This window comes from Alternaria viburni (assembly GCF_023758015.1).
Source record: "Alternaria viburni strain BMP 2772 chromosome Unknown scaffold_14, whole genome shotgun sequence".
Taxonomy (NCBI): domain Eukaryota; kingdom Fungi; phylum Ascomycota; class Dothideomycetes; order Pleosporales; family Pleosporaceae; genus Alternaria; species Alternaria viburni.
Window position 1 is genome coordinate 535,823 of NW_026055783.1, and position 15,102 is coordinate 550,924.

General features: G+C 53.5%; 6 protein-coding genes across 6 annotated transcripts; 4 read left to right on the forward strand and 2 right to left on the reverse strand.

Moving 5' to 3' along the window:
* Window positions 1–932: 932 nt before the first annotated feature.
* Window positions 933–3,177, reverse strand: J4E79_006879 (uncharacterized protein; the record flags this gene model as incomplete). The annotated part of the gene is made up of 3 exons (XM_049355747.1): window positions 933–2,081; window positions 2,132–2,989; window positions 3,040–3,177. 3 exons carry the CDS (start codon window positions 3,175–3,177, stop codon window positions 933–935), a joined length of 2,145 nt encoding a protein of 714 aa, XP_049209776.1.
* A 410-nt stretch (window positions 3,178–3,587) lies between these two features.
* On the forward strand, window positions 3,588–4,049 carry J4E79_006880 (uncharacterized protein; the record flags this gene model as incomplete). The annotated part of the gene is made up of 3 exons (XM_049355748.1): window positions 3,588–3,611; window positions 3,717–3,900; window positions 3,985–4,049. The coding sequence occupies 3 exons, from the start codon at window positions 3,588–3,590 to the stop codon at window positions 4,047–4,049; spliced, it is 273 nt and encodes a 90-aa protein (XP_049209777.1).
* Window positions 4,050–4,897: 848 nt separating this feature from the next.
* J4E79_006881 (uncharacterized protein) lies at window positions 4,898–7,559 on the reverse strand (the record flags this gene model as incomplete). Its single annotated transcript, XM_049355749.1, has 4 exons — window positions 4,898–5,215; window positions 5,266–6,921; window positions 6,971–7,363; window positions 7,461–7,559. The coding sequence occupies 4 exons, from the start codon at window positions 7,557–7,559 to the stop codon at window positions 4,898–4,900; spliced, it is 2,466 nt and encodes an 821-aa protein (XP_049209778.1).
* A 1,348-nt stretch (window positions 7,560–8,907) lies between these two features.
* J4E79_006882 (uncharacterized protein) lies at window positions 8,908–9,758 on the forward strand (the record flags this gene model as incomplete). Its single annotated transcript, XM_049355750.1, has 2 exons — window positions 8,908–9,730; window positions 9,751–9,758. 2 exons carry the CDS (start codon window positions 8,908–8,910, stop codon window positions 9,756–9,758), a joined length of 831 nt encoding a protein of 276 aa, XP_049209779.1.
* Window positions 9,759–10,173: 415 nt separating this feature from the next.
* J4E79_006883 (uncharacterized protein) lies at window positions 10,174–10,946 on the forward strand (the record flags this gene model as incomplete). The annotated part of the gene is made up of 2 exons (XM_049355751.1): window positions 10,174–10,295; window positions 10,343–10,946. 2 exons carry the CDS (start codon window positions 10,174–10,176, stop codon window positions 10,944–10,946), a joined length of 726 nt encoding a protein of 241 aa, XP_049209780.1.
* Window positions 10,947–12,605: 1,659 nt separating this feature from the next.
* J4E79_006884 (uncharacterized protein) lies at window positions 12,606–14,443 on the forward strand (the record flags this gene model as incomplete). The annotated part of the gene is made up of 3 exons (XM_049355752.1): window positions 12,606–12,611; window positions 12,720–13,292; window positions 13,349–14,443. The coding sequence occupies 3 exons, from the start codon at window positions 12,606–12,608 to the stop codon at window positions 14,441–14,443; spliced, it is 1,674 nt and encodes a 557-aa protein (XP_049209781.1).
* Between the last annotated feature and the right edge of the window lie 659 nt (window positions 14,444–15,102).

Sequence of the window (15,102 nt, forward strand, 5' to 3'; positions counted from 1 at the left end):
CGATCCGGGTGCGATGTTGGATGCGACGCGTGGTTGTCGAAGCATGAGACGCGCCATAGGTACTGTTCGCACAGGCACGTATAGTCGGGAATCGGGGTGGTATTGCAGGGAAAGTAGCCCTTAACGGCCGATATGCAGGAAGTTATTGCACTAGATTGGTCAATGTCAGTAAACTTCGCTCCTGTTGACCAATTCGCGGTTGAGAATGCATAATTACATCTGTTCATGGTTCGCGCCCTGACCAGCAGATACAATGGGCCATCGCAGCGCCGGCACGAGCTTGAGCAGGACACCAAGCATCATCAGAAGCGTTGTTGACGGATTAACGGACCCGGTTGAAGCGACAGCACCATCAGCGCTTTAACGTACTAGCCAGACCTACTTTCATCAGGCTTGCGAAGTGGCGGTAACTGGGCGTTCCATTCGTTGATCCTGCACCGGCAGAAGCGGGGACACCGACCCATCTATGCAATGCTCTGTTCCGAGCACCCGTCTCGCGATAGGAAACCTGTTGGCCATCGATGATGTAGGTGTGGAGGTGCGGCTTACCTGTGGCTGGGTAAACCAGGGGATCCGTGAGGTTTAACTGGTGGGGGGAACTTTAGCCTCGTGCGCTAACGGGCTGCCCTGATGAAATCGCAACGTGGAGACCATGAGTTGGGGCATGATCACCGTTTGTGAGACGAGAACGCGTCGAGCTAGGATAATTGACGTGCGCAATTGTGCTACGAGCGTCGATGCACCGCCACACCTGTAGTGTTCTGGGCCCGCGTACTCTGTATAGAATGTGGATTTGTGATGCTTGGGGTATGGTAGAAAGTGAACTGCCGACTCCAGAATGATGCTCCGCTGAAAAGAAATGGGTATTGAAGCACTGCCACAACCGTCCTCCAGGCCCTGGAAGTGTCCATTGAGAGACATTCAATAGAATCTTACTTCCCGTTGGTACCATCACCGTGACCTTCCAACCGGTTTACCAACCTCTTGACGCCACTCCACTCCTCGCTACGTGTCTGGACACCTCCAAGATCATCGCCTACCTCGAAGATGGTGACGACGCCATCCATGCCTCCCACTGCAACTCTGCGCCCTTCGTTCCTCTCCCATGCCAACTTGTTCAGACTCCTGTTCATGTAGCCAAGACCAGTTGGCATGTTCGTAAACGCGCCACGCTTACCGTCACTGGGCTTGACCGATTGAACAGGAACCTCGACATCTACGTTGATATCCCAGACTTCGAGACTTCCCGCTCCGTCGACAAGCGCGAAAACGGAGGGTTTGACAGGCGACCATCGAACGTCATAAACGAGATCTTCGCGTGCAATGTCGAGAACGGGTGTTACTTGTTGCGTTGCACCAGGAAGTGTTGGGTTGGTAGCGCCTGTAGCAGCCGGCGGGCGGACCTTCCAAAGCTTGACGCTCCAGTCGACACTCGACGACAGAACAAGGTCTCCTAGATCGATCTGACCCTTGGCGGGATGGAAGTCTAGACTCATAACGGGCGCAGCATGGCCAGCGTACTTTACGCGGCCGTCTACACCTGCTTTCGCACCGGCTCGGTCATAGCGATGGCATGGGTAAATGGTACCCTCTTCTGTGCCTGCGAGGAAGTAAGTCGGATCCGATTGCGGGAAGGCTATGCTGGTCACTGCCATATCGTCTGTCTTGGCTGGCGGTGGTGATGTCAATTCAAGGAACTCTTGGGGCTGTGAAAGCATGTCAACAGTCCATCCACACACAACACCATCCGTCGAACACGAGATGATGTTGTTTGCATTCTGCGTTCCGACAATGTCTAACGAGTAGACGGGATGTGTGTGACCGGAGCCAGTGAGCGGTGTCTTCTGCACTGGTGCGGACTTCGCGCGAGTGTCCCATAGCAGCACTTGCCCTGAGTATGCGCCTCCAACAATAAGATTTGGGTGGAACGGGGAGAACTTGGCGGTAAGGATATCGGACTGCGCATGGAAGATGTACTCGGGTCGATCGTGCATGTGCAGGTTCCATACTTGTACGAGACCGTCAGGGTCGTGTGGGGCGGACGGGTTCTTGGTGTACGAGGCAAGGACGAGTTCTGGGAACTGTGAAGCATGTCAGTGTCATAATTGCCAGACGCCACTCCACTCCATACCTTTGTTGAGAAGCCGAGATCTGAGATCATCCTCTTCTTGCTCCATCGCTCATCCCAGAACTGTGCGATTTCCTTGATGCGGCGACCCTTCTTGCCTCCACTTGAACCGTAACCCTCATCGTCATCGTCGACGTCTACACCACCATTTGCGTAGTCTGCCAAGATGTCGTAACCAAGTTGTTGGTCAAGCGCTCGCTCCAGCACTTTCGTGCTGCGCTCGACGAAGCCGATGAACTCCTCCGAGTTCTCGACAGCCGTCAATTCTTCGTTTGTGAGGGTCTTGAACGGGAAGTTCTCTTCTGACCCTGGTTGTTGTGCACCCTCTTCGGGCGCTTGTTGCAGGACCTTGAGCTCCTCCTCAATTTCCTTGCGCAGCTGCGCTCGGATCTCCTCGTCCCTCTCCTTCTGTCTCCGGCTCAACCTCTTGCTCTTGGGTGACCGCGTAGGGCTCTCGTCGCGCTCCGTGTCGCTTCCCCCAATGCCTCGGTCTTTCGACGGGGTCCACTCTATGCTTGCTTGTACACCCTTGCTGTATGTGATGATTTCCTTCTCCTTCTTGACCTCGTTGGTGACCTGGCCGTCAGCCTCGTAGACTGTCGCTAGCGGCGCAAGCGAGAGAGTCTGCATCTCTCGGTCAACCATGCCGGTGAGGGATGGGAAGCCCGTGGATCCTTCATTGTCGCTGCTCAGTTGGCCTGCGCTGACTACCGATGTCGGGCGGGTTGGTCGTCCTGCACCTGCCGGGGAGCCAGGCTGTGTAGACCCGGGTCTACTCTCCCCAAGGATGCTATTGATGAGGTTGGTGACGTCGGTTCTGCGGTCGAGGTCTTCGCTGCGTCTGGGTGTTGGCGAGAGGACCTGGAATGTTAGTCGGTCACTGATTAGATGCAATTGGATATGTAGCCTACTTCTCCTAGAGGACTACCAGTCGCGGATTGCCTGCTGGCTGACTCGGCCTTCCTCAGTTCTCGCTGCCGCTTGAGCTCGGCCAACTTGGCTTTCTTTGCGAGAATCTCATCGCGCCGCTGCTGCATTGTCGACTCCATGGCGGAGACGTGCAAGGTGGGATGCTTGGTCGAGTATGTGTCGGCGCTGTGGTAGAAGATCTAAGCTGCGTCGTGTGTCCAGAGGCTGTTTCCTCCCCGCCGTCAACTATCCACAGACAAAGGCAGGTGCAATGTACACAAAGGCAGGCGCGTCGGGTGATGCTGTCGCGCCAAGCGGTGGTGGTTCAGGGACGCACTAGCTCGCAGCCAGCGATCCCGACCAAATCTTGCGCCAGCCAACCTCAACTTTCACAGCTCAACGCCCAACATCTCGCATCCGCCCCGACGCCCTCGTCCCGACTCTCCGGATCCCCTGCAGCGGTGACTTTTCATCGCCCGTCCGGAATACCTGCCATTGGACATATACGAGCTCGATAACGCCTATCGCAAGTCCTCGCACGACCCTCACCATGTCCACTTCCGTCGGTGTCAACGTACGCTCTGCCCCTCGAAGCGCTTGCCAAGGTCTCTAGCACGACCGTTTGGGCCTCCCGCTAGCTCTAGAGATGGAACAACCAGGCTAATAGTGGTATTTACAGGTCCTCCGATGGTCCGCCCTCGGATTCGGCGTCTTCTACGGTGCCTACCACCAGCTCTCATTATCCGCTGCCGATAGGGCAAAGGCCGCACAGAAGGACTGGGAGCACAAGGAGTCATTGATCAGGCAAGCAAAGCAACAATGGGCACGGGACCACCCCTCAGAACAGCCAAAGTCATCAGGCGGTACGTCAGACCGACGACACATGTCAAAATTCCCAACTTGGCCATGTGTATGATACAGCAGAATATATACTGACAACCAAACAGCCATCGCAGACCCGAAAGACCCCAACGCCGACCTCAACACACTCCTCGGCATAACCGACAAATAAGCGCACACCCAGAGTGATTCCGTTTCCTACGTTAGCATGGGCATAATGCGGCCGGATCCCATCGAGCCGAGAAGCGGCTGGATGGGGAGAGCAGTCAATAGTGGTACGACATCTACGAGATACCAATCTCTTGTACTATGTACCTTTTGTACAACATAGACGTCGAGTTGGTCACGTTTTCAATATACATGCTTCAGTTCGATCTCTTCAAGCCTCGTCCGTATCCATATGTCATGTAGTGCCCTCGAAACTAGGTCAAGAATGGAGCAGGTTCGACTCATCGTGCGAGGACTGGGACTAATTCAGGAATCATGCCACCAGCGGGGTCATCGCAATCCACGTGTAGACGTAGGACAGGCACAGGATATATGGAGAAGCAGTTCATAGTAATGTCGATCACGCCTTGAGCTACAGAATTCATGATCATCACTGATTCGCACCTTTCAGACATTGCATACGTCTCAAAACCATGATTGTTGCCAATGATATATTCTATACATGTATCATCTCCACCCCCAACCCGCCATGGGCAGGTACTATGCTACACAGGACATCAAAACGCGCAGAAAAGATGAAAAGCGAAGCCGCGGAAAACGCCCTGCAACCCTTGGAAAACAGCAGGGCAACAGAAGAGTAGAAATGAAAAGCGTAGAGGAGCGGCCAAGGACAATATTAACAGACGGCGGCCAACCTCCATAACGCTTTGTCAACCTTGGCCCCAGCCCGACCGTTTGCCACGACCATCCTACGACGCCAGTCGGAAGAAGGACCAAGGTTGTATAATCGCACATTTTCAAAACCTACAAGGAACCCGTGACGATTCGTTTCATTATCCAAACACCTATCTCTTACAATACCTCGCCCACAATCTTGGCTGCCTCCTTGTATGTCTTTAGCAGCTTCTCGCACTTCTCGCGCTCGGCCTTGATTGTGTCGTCCTCGTACAGGAGCTCCTGGAAGAGATCCTCCTTGTACAGCGTTGACACGAGCCTATTTTGTACCACGTCCTTGGAGTGGTTGACGAGAAGATGCATAATCGCCTTGGGGACCTGGTCGGCGACGGTTTCCCGGACGATGTTGAAGTACGATGAGATGAGGCGGCGGATGAGCTCGGTCTCAAGGGCCTCGCGTTCCGTAAGCGCAGGTGCTTGCTCGGGGTTTGATGGCTGTTGGACATTAGCATACAGTCAGGGCAACATGTGTTGGAGGAACTTACAAAGCCGCCTTCGAAGTTGTCTCCTCCCATACTTGGACTTCGGGGAGGGGCACTCATGGCAGCGCTCAATGGCGCGTCATAGTCATCGGTGTCTGGTGGCATCATGGCCAATACATGAGCAGGCTGCTTGTTGTCGCCTCTCCGGATGCTCTGGGCAAAGCTGGGCTCGCTGTTTTGGCTGACGTGGCGGCTGCCAGGCCTGTTGTCAAGCGCTGCTTGTGCTGCTTGTTGTGGGTTGGCGTATGCGTTGTTGCTATCTTTGCTGAAGAAGTAGTTCAGGAAGCTGTCGCGTGCAGTACCAGGAGGTGACCGGTTGCGATTGTTGAGCGCGGCCGTGGTGCTCTGCGAGCCGTTCATCATCCGCCCGACGGCAGGCGACATGCTGCGGCTGGTTTGTGACTGGTGTTTCCGAAGAGGGAGAGCTTTGAGAGTTCCACCCTCGCCGCCTTCGCCCTCTTCGGCTTCTTCGCCATTAGCACCATTCTGGAGTTCCTTCATCCTCCTCTGTTCCCGCCTCTTCTTCTCGGCCTCCATGGCAATCTTCTTTTCTCGCTGCTCCTTGTCGTTGATAACAGATGACATGGCGGCAGCAGCTCCAAGGAAGTTGGGGTGGTTTGTGTTGATGTATGCCCTTTGGATATCGATGAGAGAAGCGACGTAACCTGAGCAAGGGCCAAGCTGCTCTCGTAGAAGGTCAGAGACGACCTCAATGAGCTTTCCTTGTAGCCTGGGGTACCTCGTCAATTCGGTAGAGCCGCAGGTGTGGCAGATCTTGATGAGTTCCTCGTATACAAGCTCCACGCAACGCTGACTGGGTATCTCCAAAAGCTTGATCTGGGGCTTCACGAGAAGGTCAAAAGCCAGCTCGGGGACGAACAGACTGGGCCTTGGACCAGTCGAGTTACGGATAGCCGTCCGGATGTCCAACACAGAGAGGTTCTGGGTTGGGTCCACCTGCTCGAGCGAGTTACCGAAGACGGAGTTGAAGATGTAGTAGATGCGGGCACCACCGCACAACTCCTTGGTAGAGATCTCAGTGGAAGTACCGTCGATAGACGAGATGAAGGATGAGGCAAAGCGGGTCATGAGCTGCAGGATGAGCGAGCCGCGGTGTTCCTTTCCAGTAAAAGCCACGTCGCCGTAGCTTGCGAGCTCTTGCTGTGTCTGACCCATGAGCGTGTTGAGGCGTGCCTTGATGTCTGGTAACCGGTCGCGAATGTGGGCCATGAGGGTCTGGTTGAGGCTTTTGGCGAGCAGCTGGGTACCGCATCGATTGGCCATATTCCGGTAGGCAGGGTGGTGTCGGAAGAAATCCCGCTCGGCTTGCAGGGCATCAGAGAGCGACTTGTTGCCCTGGATGTCTTGTTGTGACCGATTGACAATACCAATGAAGCCGAGCTTGAGAGGGTAGACGCGGCCAGAGAGAATATCCATGGCGTTTGTACCGTGATCCATAAGATCCAGCTTTGTAAGGACACCGATGGTCCTCTTGCCCATGGGGTCGACATGGCGGGCCAGCTTCAAAGCTTCCGAGTTGACGAGATCGACGTTGGCGGGGGAGACGGCGAGGATGACACTGTTGGGCTTCGCAATGTACTCGGTGATGAGGTTTCGCGTCTGCTTCTCGATATCGGAGGGCTGGTCGCCAATGGGCACCTGAGGGAGTTAGCTCCGGGTCCTGGCAGAAAAAAGTTGCCTGACTAACCTTTGTCAGACCGGGCAAGTCGACGAGCGTCAAGCTGAGGACGTGCGGGGAGTAGATCTTCAGGTTGATGGGCTGCCTGTTGATGCCCTTATTGTTTCCTGCTATCCTCGAGGTCTCGTTCTCGATCTCGCGTTTGACGTCGGCAAAGTCGTAGAAGCGCTGGCCCGGGATGTGGAGGAACTCTCCCCATTCTTGCTGCCCGGCTACGCTTGCAGGTGTGTGTGGCACGTGAACCTCGTCATCGTCGTCTTCGTCGCGTTCGCTCGGCAGGTTGATGAGTTGGAGGATGAGCGGCCTGCGTGTGACGATACCGCTGCCACGGGGAAGGAAGTCCTTGCCGACGATGTTCTCGAGTACCGACGACTTTCCGGATGATTGTGATCCCACGACGACCTGAGACAGTTAGTAAGATTCCTGATAGATTGTGCAGAGCTGCGTAGAATCTGCTCTGCGCTCACCGCATTCTCTTCTCGGGCTGGGGCGCACATACAATCTGGGGTAAATCTAGGGAATCATTTCCAATTGTGTTGAAGACCAGATCCTGCAGCCTGTTGACAATGTTGAGGAGCTCCTCGCCCAGCGACGCCATTGCGCTGGTGGTTATGTGTGGTTTCTCTGCTCCTTAAGGGTCCGGTTGTTGGTAGAACAGCCAAACAACACGGCGGAATCGTGTGTGAGCCCGATGTCGTCCTGCGGCGTGGAGATAGTGTTGCACGGTGCAGATGCGGGATCGGCGAAGTGATCGTGGCTGATGGCGGCTTCGTCGGGTCAGAGGCTCGTGATGGAGTGCCTTTGCTGCAGCTCCGTCGTCACTTCGCTTGAAAGTTCCAAGGTTTGATGATGGTGCACGTGACGGCCAGCATGGCAATCCACCTGGCAGCCACCCCACATTCAACATTCACATGTCTCCTTAATCTTAGGTCATATTGTTCATTCCTTTCGCATAAAGGAGGTAGCACCCTCAGCCATGTGGCCACGCGCACCCGTGGTGTTAAAGCAAGCACACGGCTGCTGAAACCTCCTCTTCTGCTGGTCGCGAGCCCTGCGAACGCCACCACACGCGAGGCAGCATGCGGCTCGGCTCCAAGGCCGGACATGGTGTACAGGCTGCAGCAAACCGTATGTAGAGTGTGCACACGAGCAAATGAGTAACAGGACAAGACTTTTCTACCACATGAGTAGCATCAGCAGTGCCTGTGATGCACGACCCGTGGTCAGCATTGGATATGGACAACATAAGACTGGCTGGCTTCGCAACACAGCTGGCGCACGAGTCGCCTGTGATTTCTCGAGGATATGTGGATTACACTCCCCTAGTCCGGCCACGTAGTATCGCATTACCTCTCTGGTCACTGAGAAAGTACCATGGACACGCTGGCGTACGCTGGCTCGCGCTCGGGTATTGTCGGACCCCGGGATCTCCCTTGTACTAGGCGACGGCTATCTATCAAGCCCTCCAGCCTTATCTCGCTGCGAGACGCGGCCAGACGCGACAACACCAAATTATCAAAGAAGATCTCCAGCTCCTATCTCCGCATCTTGGGGAATGCATTGTGATCGTCAGGTCGCTTCGACGTACTCTACTGCTAATTGGGAAAGGCTCATGTAGCCTCCAAGTCCCTGCGGAAGTCCGTCTCCGCATAAGCTGATAGGGTCTACACTGCTATGACTGATTCATTGTCTTACGACCAAGCTTCCTCCCGAGGGAAGCCTATCATTGTGATAAGCACTGTTATCATATTCACCGCAAACAAACCTTGGAACGCAGCAGGAGCGTTCGCACACCGACTACAAAGGTAGCGTGCCTTCTTCTCGTTTGTTCTCCCCCTTCCTGATCATCCTCACACCTCCACACCAACTTTCAGCCCTAAATCTACCCTGGGTTTCTGCCGCTTTCAGCTTTCGCCTACCTCGCTCTCATCATCTCCGACGCCTCCATGGCCCCGGAGTCTCTCACACTTACTACCACCGAAGAACAGCAGAACGACGTTACAGTGGGGACTATCACTTGCACAGCACCTATCCCGTTTGGAGGGGATGAACAATGGCTTTACCTACCCGCAACCAAGAAGTTCGATCTGTCTCGGGGCTCCCAGCAGAAGATGGTCTTCGAGTGCGATGAGGAAGATCGCAACCACACCGGCTTCATGATTGACCCTGGCACCTCGGTTTTGATTGTTGTCGACATGCAAAACTACTTTGTTCACCCACTCTATCGGGATCACGCCGCAGGCATCGCCGCTATCGAGCCGACTCTGAAAGTCATCGAGAGATGCCGTAAAGAGGGAATCCAAATTGCCTGGCTGAACTGGGGAATCAGCGACCATGACTTGAAAAAGATGGCACCTGCTATCCAGCGAGGCTTCAGCAAGACTCTGGGATGGCACGTCGGACTTGGCGCACAGCTGCCCGATGGTCAGGGAAGGTGCCTGTTCAAGCGGACCTGGAACGCCGAACTCTACGACCCGTTCAAGGCAGTCGCTCAGCCTGGCGATTTGTTCTTCGATAAGACGCGCATGTCGGGACTTTGGTCTGAGAAGGAGCCCCTTCACGAGTACCTTCGCGCATCCGGCAAACAGACACTACTCTTCGCTGGCGTCAATACAGACCAATGTGTTTTTGGCACCGTTTCAGATGCCTACTCTTACGGATGGGACTGTGTTCTGCTTCGCGACTGCACAGGCACTATGACAGGCCGAGGAGCTCAGGAGCTTGCCGAGTATCAAGTCTCGCAGAACATGGGTTTTGTGATGGACAGCAGTGCATTCTGCGAGGCACAGATTTGTGAACATTTTGAGGGTTGCTGATTCAGCGACACATGTCTTCTACGTTGGCGGTTTCCTGTCTTTTTTCTGTTCTTGAGCGTGCTATCCGAATACCCGTAGAGCTACACCAGCCTAGCAGAAATACAATCAAAATATGACATCTGTATGACTCGCGCTATCCAAGGGTTGCAAGATCGACGTTGCCCAATCATGTTGTAGCTTCCCCGAACGTTTGTGGATCTGCATAAGTTGAGGTACGAATGACGCACGACGAGGTTGGGTGGAGACTCCTCCCCATAAGGGCCTACCTCACGCGATAACGTTCCTGAGGTCATCTCAACGCTCTGGTGCACACATCCTGGATAACGACGAGGCTTGAAGCTATTTTGACACTGAAAGATCATCCCCAAATCGACAAGCCGCTATTTCGCCAGCACGATGTTTTCCCAGGTTTCGATTGGGCTGACGTGCCTGCTGCCGCTTTGCGCCGTTGCGCTACCAACTGAGCAAAGGCCATTGATACTCAACGGCCCCAAGAACGTCCAGGCCGTTCGAACCAAGTAAGGAATTTTATCAAAACTGCGAGCACAGCACTAACATTTCCCAGACTTCAGCAGGCTGAGATAATTCCTACAGTCATTGATGACTTCCTGCCTAGTCTCACAGTGTCCGTTCTTTGGTCAGATGCGAAGGCCAAACTCGGCAATACCATCGAGCCGGACTATCTGGGAGAACAACCCACGATTGTTCTGCATGATGATACAAGTCCAGACGGAATGCACAGTACCTCCGACATGAGCTACGTCGTCACACTCACCGACCCCGACGCGCCATCCCGCGATAATCCAGCATGGTCAGAAATGTGTCATTGGATTGCGGCAAACGTCACCACAGCGCCGAACACGTTCTCGATTCTACCCCTACCAGAGTTTGGTCTTACAGAAGAGACCGAGTCGACAGACGACGGTCCGGAAGACGTGATGGAGTACAAGCCTCCTGGCCCACCACCAAAGACAGGCAAGCATCGCTACGTGTTCCTCGTCTTTGCGCCAAAGAACGGAACAACCGAACCGCTTCATGTGAGTAAGCCAGAGGATCGCCAGCATTGGGGTACTGGGAAGGAGGGTGGTGGTGTGCGAGAGTGGGCTGAGCACAATGGCCTCGTGCCTGTTGCTGCCAACTTCATCTACTCGCAAAACGATAAGCAGTAGATACGCATCAATGCGCTTACTGTATGCATGGAATGCCGAGGGCACATGCATATTCGATGGCTGTTTTCTTCTCGAACTCTCTCTGCAAACGGCGGAGGCGTACTGTCAGTAGCGTACACATAGCATTGATACCAGTAATCTCGTAACGAATGCACGTAATCTGGCTTTCTTCAGAGCGAGCGCTCTCATCGTATCATCCCATGGTTCCTCGTGCCGTGCGTCGAACGAGTAGCCCTACGGCGGCCCCGATCGCGAAATTTGTGGGGCGACAGCTCCCGGGCCGAGCTGGTCGCACGCACCCCGCGCGCGTCTTCAGCTACCACCAACAACCCGCAACCACAGCTTCCGGCAACTTGTCTCTGTGCCGTCCATGCATTGCAGTATCGCGCCACTTAGCTTTCCGGTCAAGACTCAGCAGCCGTCGACTGCATCTCTGATTATCCGGACGAGGGTGTGATGACTGAAAGCGCTTGTATCAACCGGCTACGCAACCAATACCAGCACCGCGAACAGAGGCCTGCGCGTCCGAGGCGAATCGATACGAAGATAATCTGAGCCTCACAATCTCTCTACATCCCTCGTTCAAATCTGCGTATCGACGCGCCTGGCCGGTCGACGACAATGAAGTCTATACCACGGGGAAAAACATGCGATGCGACGTCGTCTTCGCACGTTCACTGCGATGAAAACACCTTCGTCGAGTCCTTCTCGTGGTAGATTTCAACAAGATTCCGAGCCTCACTTCCTGATGAGCGACATTCCATAAGCGATCGAGATTGCGGCGATGACGGTTGGGCTCTGACCGAGCTGAATTGAGGCTCAACACCGACAAATCACGACGATACTACTGAGCTGGTCTTCTTTCACAACGTGACGGGAAACATGCATTGCATTGCCCCATGATGCGTTCCTATCGTGCGAACACTATGCACGTTCCACTGTACGGGGGCGTTGACGATCGTTGGCCGGCTGCATACGGCAATTACGAGTGTCAGACTAAATGTCATCCGGCACCTATCAGCGATACACAGCCCTCTCACCTAGTCGGTAATCAGTGGTAATTAAAAGAGACAGGGTGCTGCAAGGTGTATGCCACCCTTGTACCGGTCAGACTTCGAAACTCCGAGACGGCTTTGCATACGCGCTCGTCAAATCATCTAGGCGCAGAGGCTTGAGGTTTCAAGTCGATCGTGATACAAGTCAGGATATGGATGTGCTGTCGCGGTGGCACAATCTTACTTACATGCAGGGCTGAGCGTCCCAAACGACTCAAGCCAGTCAGTATGCTTTCTTACCGGTGAATGTCATTCCAAAGCCGCCATAGGTATGCTCTGCATTTCACCAGTAGGTGGTTTGGGAGTCAACATACATGGTGGAGGCTGCCATCACTCGCATTGCGATTGGACTTGTTCCCCGCTGACGTCCAGTTCAACCTTCTGTTGTCCGACTTTGAGGCTGCATAGTGCTACCTACTTAAATCGCTTTGATGGCCCTGTGTCAGGAGAACAAGCCAGTTACCGACTACGATAACTGACCGGTACTACAAGTCTCCACGCGTTGTGCGCTGTTTCGTCGCAAATCTCTGCTACGCCTTCCGCACTGCCTCAAGGCTGTGTCGCACCACATCTGATGATGTCATTGGAACATCCCACCAGCAGCATGTCGGTATGTTCTAGCATGTACGAACGAACTTATTCCACTTCGTTGGTTTTCCTGTCTCAGGTGAAAATCTACGGTTACAAGACGAAGCCTACTGATACCGTATTGTAACAGCTTTCCGATGACGACATGGGCCGAAACCAGGAATGTGGACTGTACGATGCAATTGTCGACCGTTTCACGTACAGCGAGTTCTCCCAGAAGGATTTCCTCCCTCAGGACGACTTCGAATCGCTAATCACCGAACATACTATCAAAGAAGAGCTAGACAAAGCTGCTTTCGGAGAATATGATTCGTCACTTGTCAAGTACATTACGAAACACGCGCGAAAAACGTTTGCTACCTTAGTCTATGGAGACGCGGTCCGCAGGGCTATCAACCTAGAAAGATTCGAATTCGGCGACAGATACCTTCCCATCGCTCTCGAAGGGCCACGTCTCATCTCTCTCAACGGCTTTGCGCGAGATTCTTCCGCGTGGAAGTGGTTTAACAAATGGAGGACACAGGAGAAACATTTCTTCTGTAAAGAGCAATGGGTGTTTCTACCCCAAATCTTCAGGAACGATAGCACGATGGAGAACTTACACCGAGACTGCCGATTGCCCTTTATCGCATGCGAATCTCAAGGTGAAGGGGGCAGTTTCAGCTTGTTACACAAGGCTACCATACACCATGCTCATCAAACAGTCAGTTCGGTCAGTACATTCATCTCAGCATATCAACGATTTGCTGACAGCAATAGGGCAATCTCGTGATTGCCATCAAGGAACTGCGAAACAAGGAAGCCGGTGCCGATCAAAGTGAACTCGATGCGCTAGACCTGGCGAGGCAATTGAAGCATCCACATATCGTGAGATTCGTCGGCGGCTTCAGGCAGAACTTCACGAGCCACCTGCTGTTCCAGTGGGCGGACGGAGGCAACTTGCGGTCGTACTGGAACAACGAGGAGAACTGGTCTCGGGATGCAGACCTCATAAGCTGGAGTATTGAACAGATACAAGGACTCGTTGCAGCACTCGATCAGTGGCACAACAATCCGTCTAGGCTTGCTCTGAACGGTCGACATGGAGATCTCAAACCGGAGAATATTCTTCGATCTTCGGGACCGCACCGTGGAATATTTCAGATCGCAGATCTGGGTCTGGCCAAGATACACTCATTGCCAACACATGCAAGAAATAAGCCTTCAGCATCTCCAGGTGGAACACTCAGATATAGGCCTCCGGAGGTTGGCCGAAAGATCTCAAGGTCTTACGACATGTGGGGCATGGGCTGCATCATTCTGGAGTGGATAATCTGGTTAGTCTACGGCATTCGCGAACTTGACGAATTCTGTCAGCAGGCATTCCCCGAGGAGTTCGACGCTTTCTGGTTGCGCGACAGCGAAAATCGTACCACTAATCCAGTAGTGGTTTCGTGGATGAAACACATGACCGACACATGTCTAGCAGACGGAGATCAATGCTACAGTGTTGCTCTACGAAAGCTTTTGATCTTCGTAAGAGACAGGCTACTGGTGCCAGATTCAACAGAGCAAGATACAAGCGACATCTACCACCCATCCGCTGACAACGAGGAAGTACCCATTTACATTACGCCTGCATCAGATGTCGGATACACGTCTCCTATTCCAGGGAGAGCAAAGGGCAAAGATGCATGCAGGGAACTTGCAAGGATCAGCTCGACAACTCACGGTATTCCCTACTACATGTACAACCCGAGGGTCAACATGAGCGGACCGAACGGGCGAGGACCAGCGATACCAAGCAAGTTACTGATGCCTTTGTCGACATCCAACTTTCGCCTAGAGGTGAATGGTCCCCCCGGCAATCGATGAGCAACTTTCTGATGTCAAGTCATCAGCAGAAATCTCGCGATCTGGTACGTCTGTATTACCAGCGACGACAAAACGGCGGAATTGCCAACACGAAAAATCCCTACGCAATACCCGGTGCATTGGATATATGGACAAAACAATTCGATAATCTTTTTGCAAAGACCGTTTTCGGCACCTTAGACAGCGACGAATTCAAAAGGCTCGCACCCATGTACCCGATTTTGACTCCTTTATGTCAGAATTGTTCGCACACTGAAACGGGCATCTTCTCAGGAGGATCGTTCGTAGTATCATACGAAAGAGCACAAGCTTCTCGTGCAATGTGTTCTCTGTGCGCCGTCATCTACATGGCGATGAACCACACGACTGGAGAGAACAGGTACAAAATGGTGCTAAGGGAGGGGTCTTCGTTGACCTTGGGAAGGGGAGAGCCTCCATTACTCTCGTTAGTAATAGGTCCAAGTCCCGGTAAGTTGTGGGTTTTATTGCTGCGAATTACTACTGATACTGAAAACAGGCCTCAATCGGTTTCCGGATACTTACCAGAGAGGCTTGCCAGTTTTACCGGGCCCTGGAAGTTCTACCCAGGTCAAATTGCTGAAGAGGTGGATCAAATGGTGTGATCTCTGTCACGAATGCAAACCGACAAGAGTAACTAT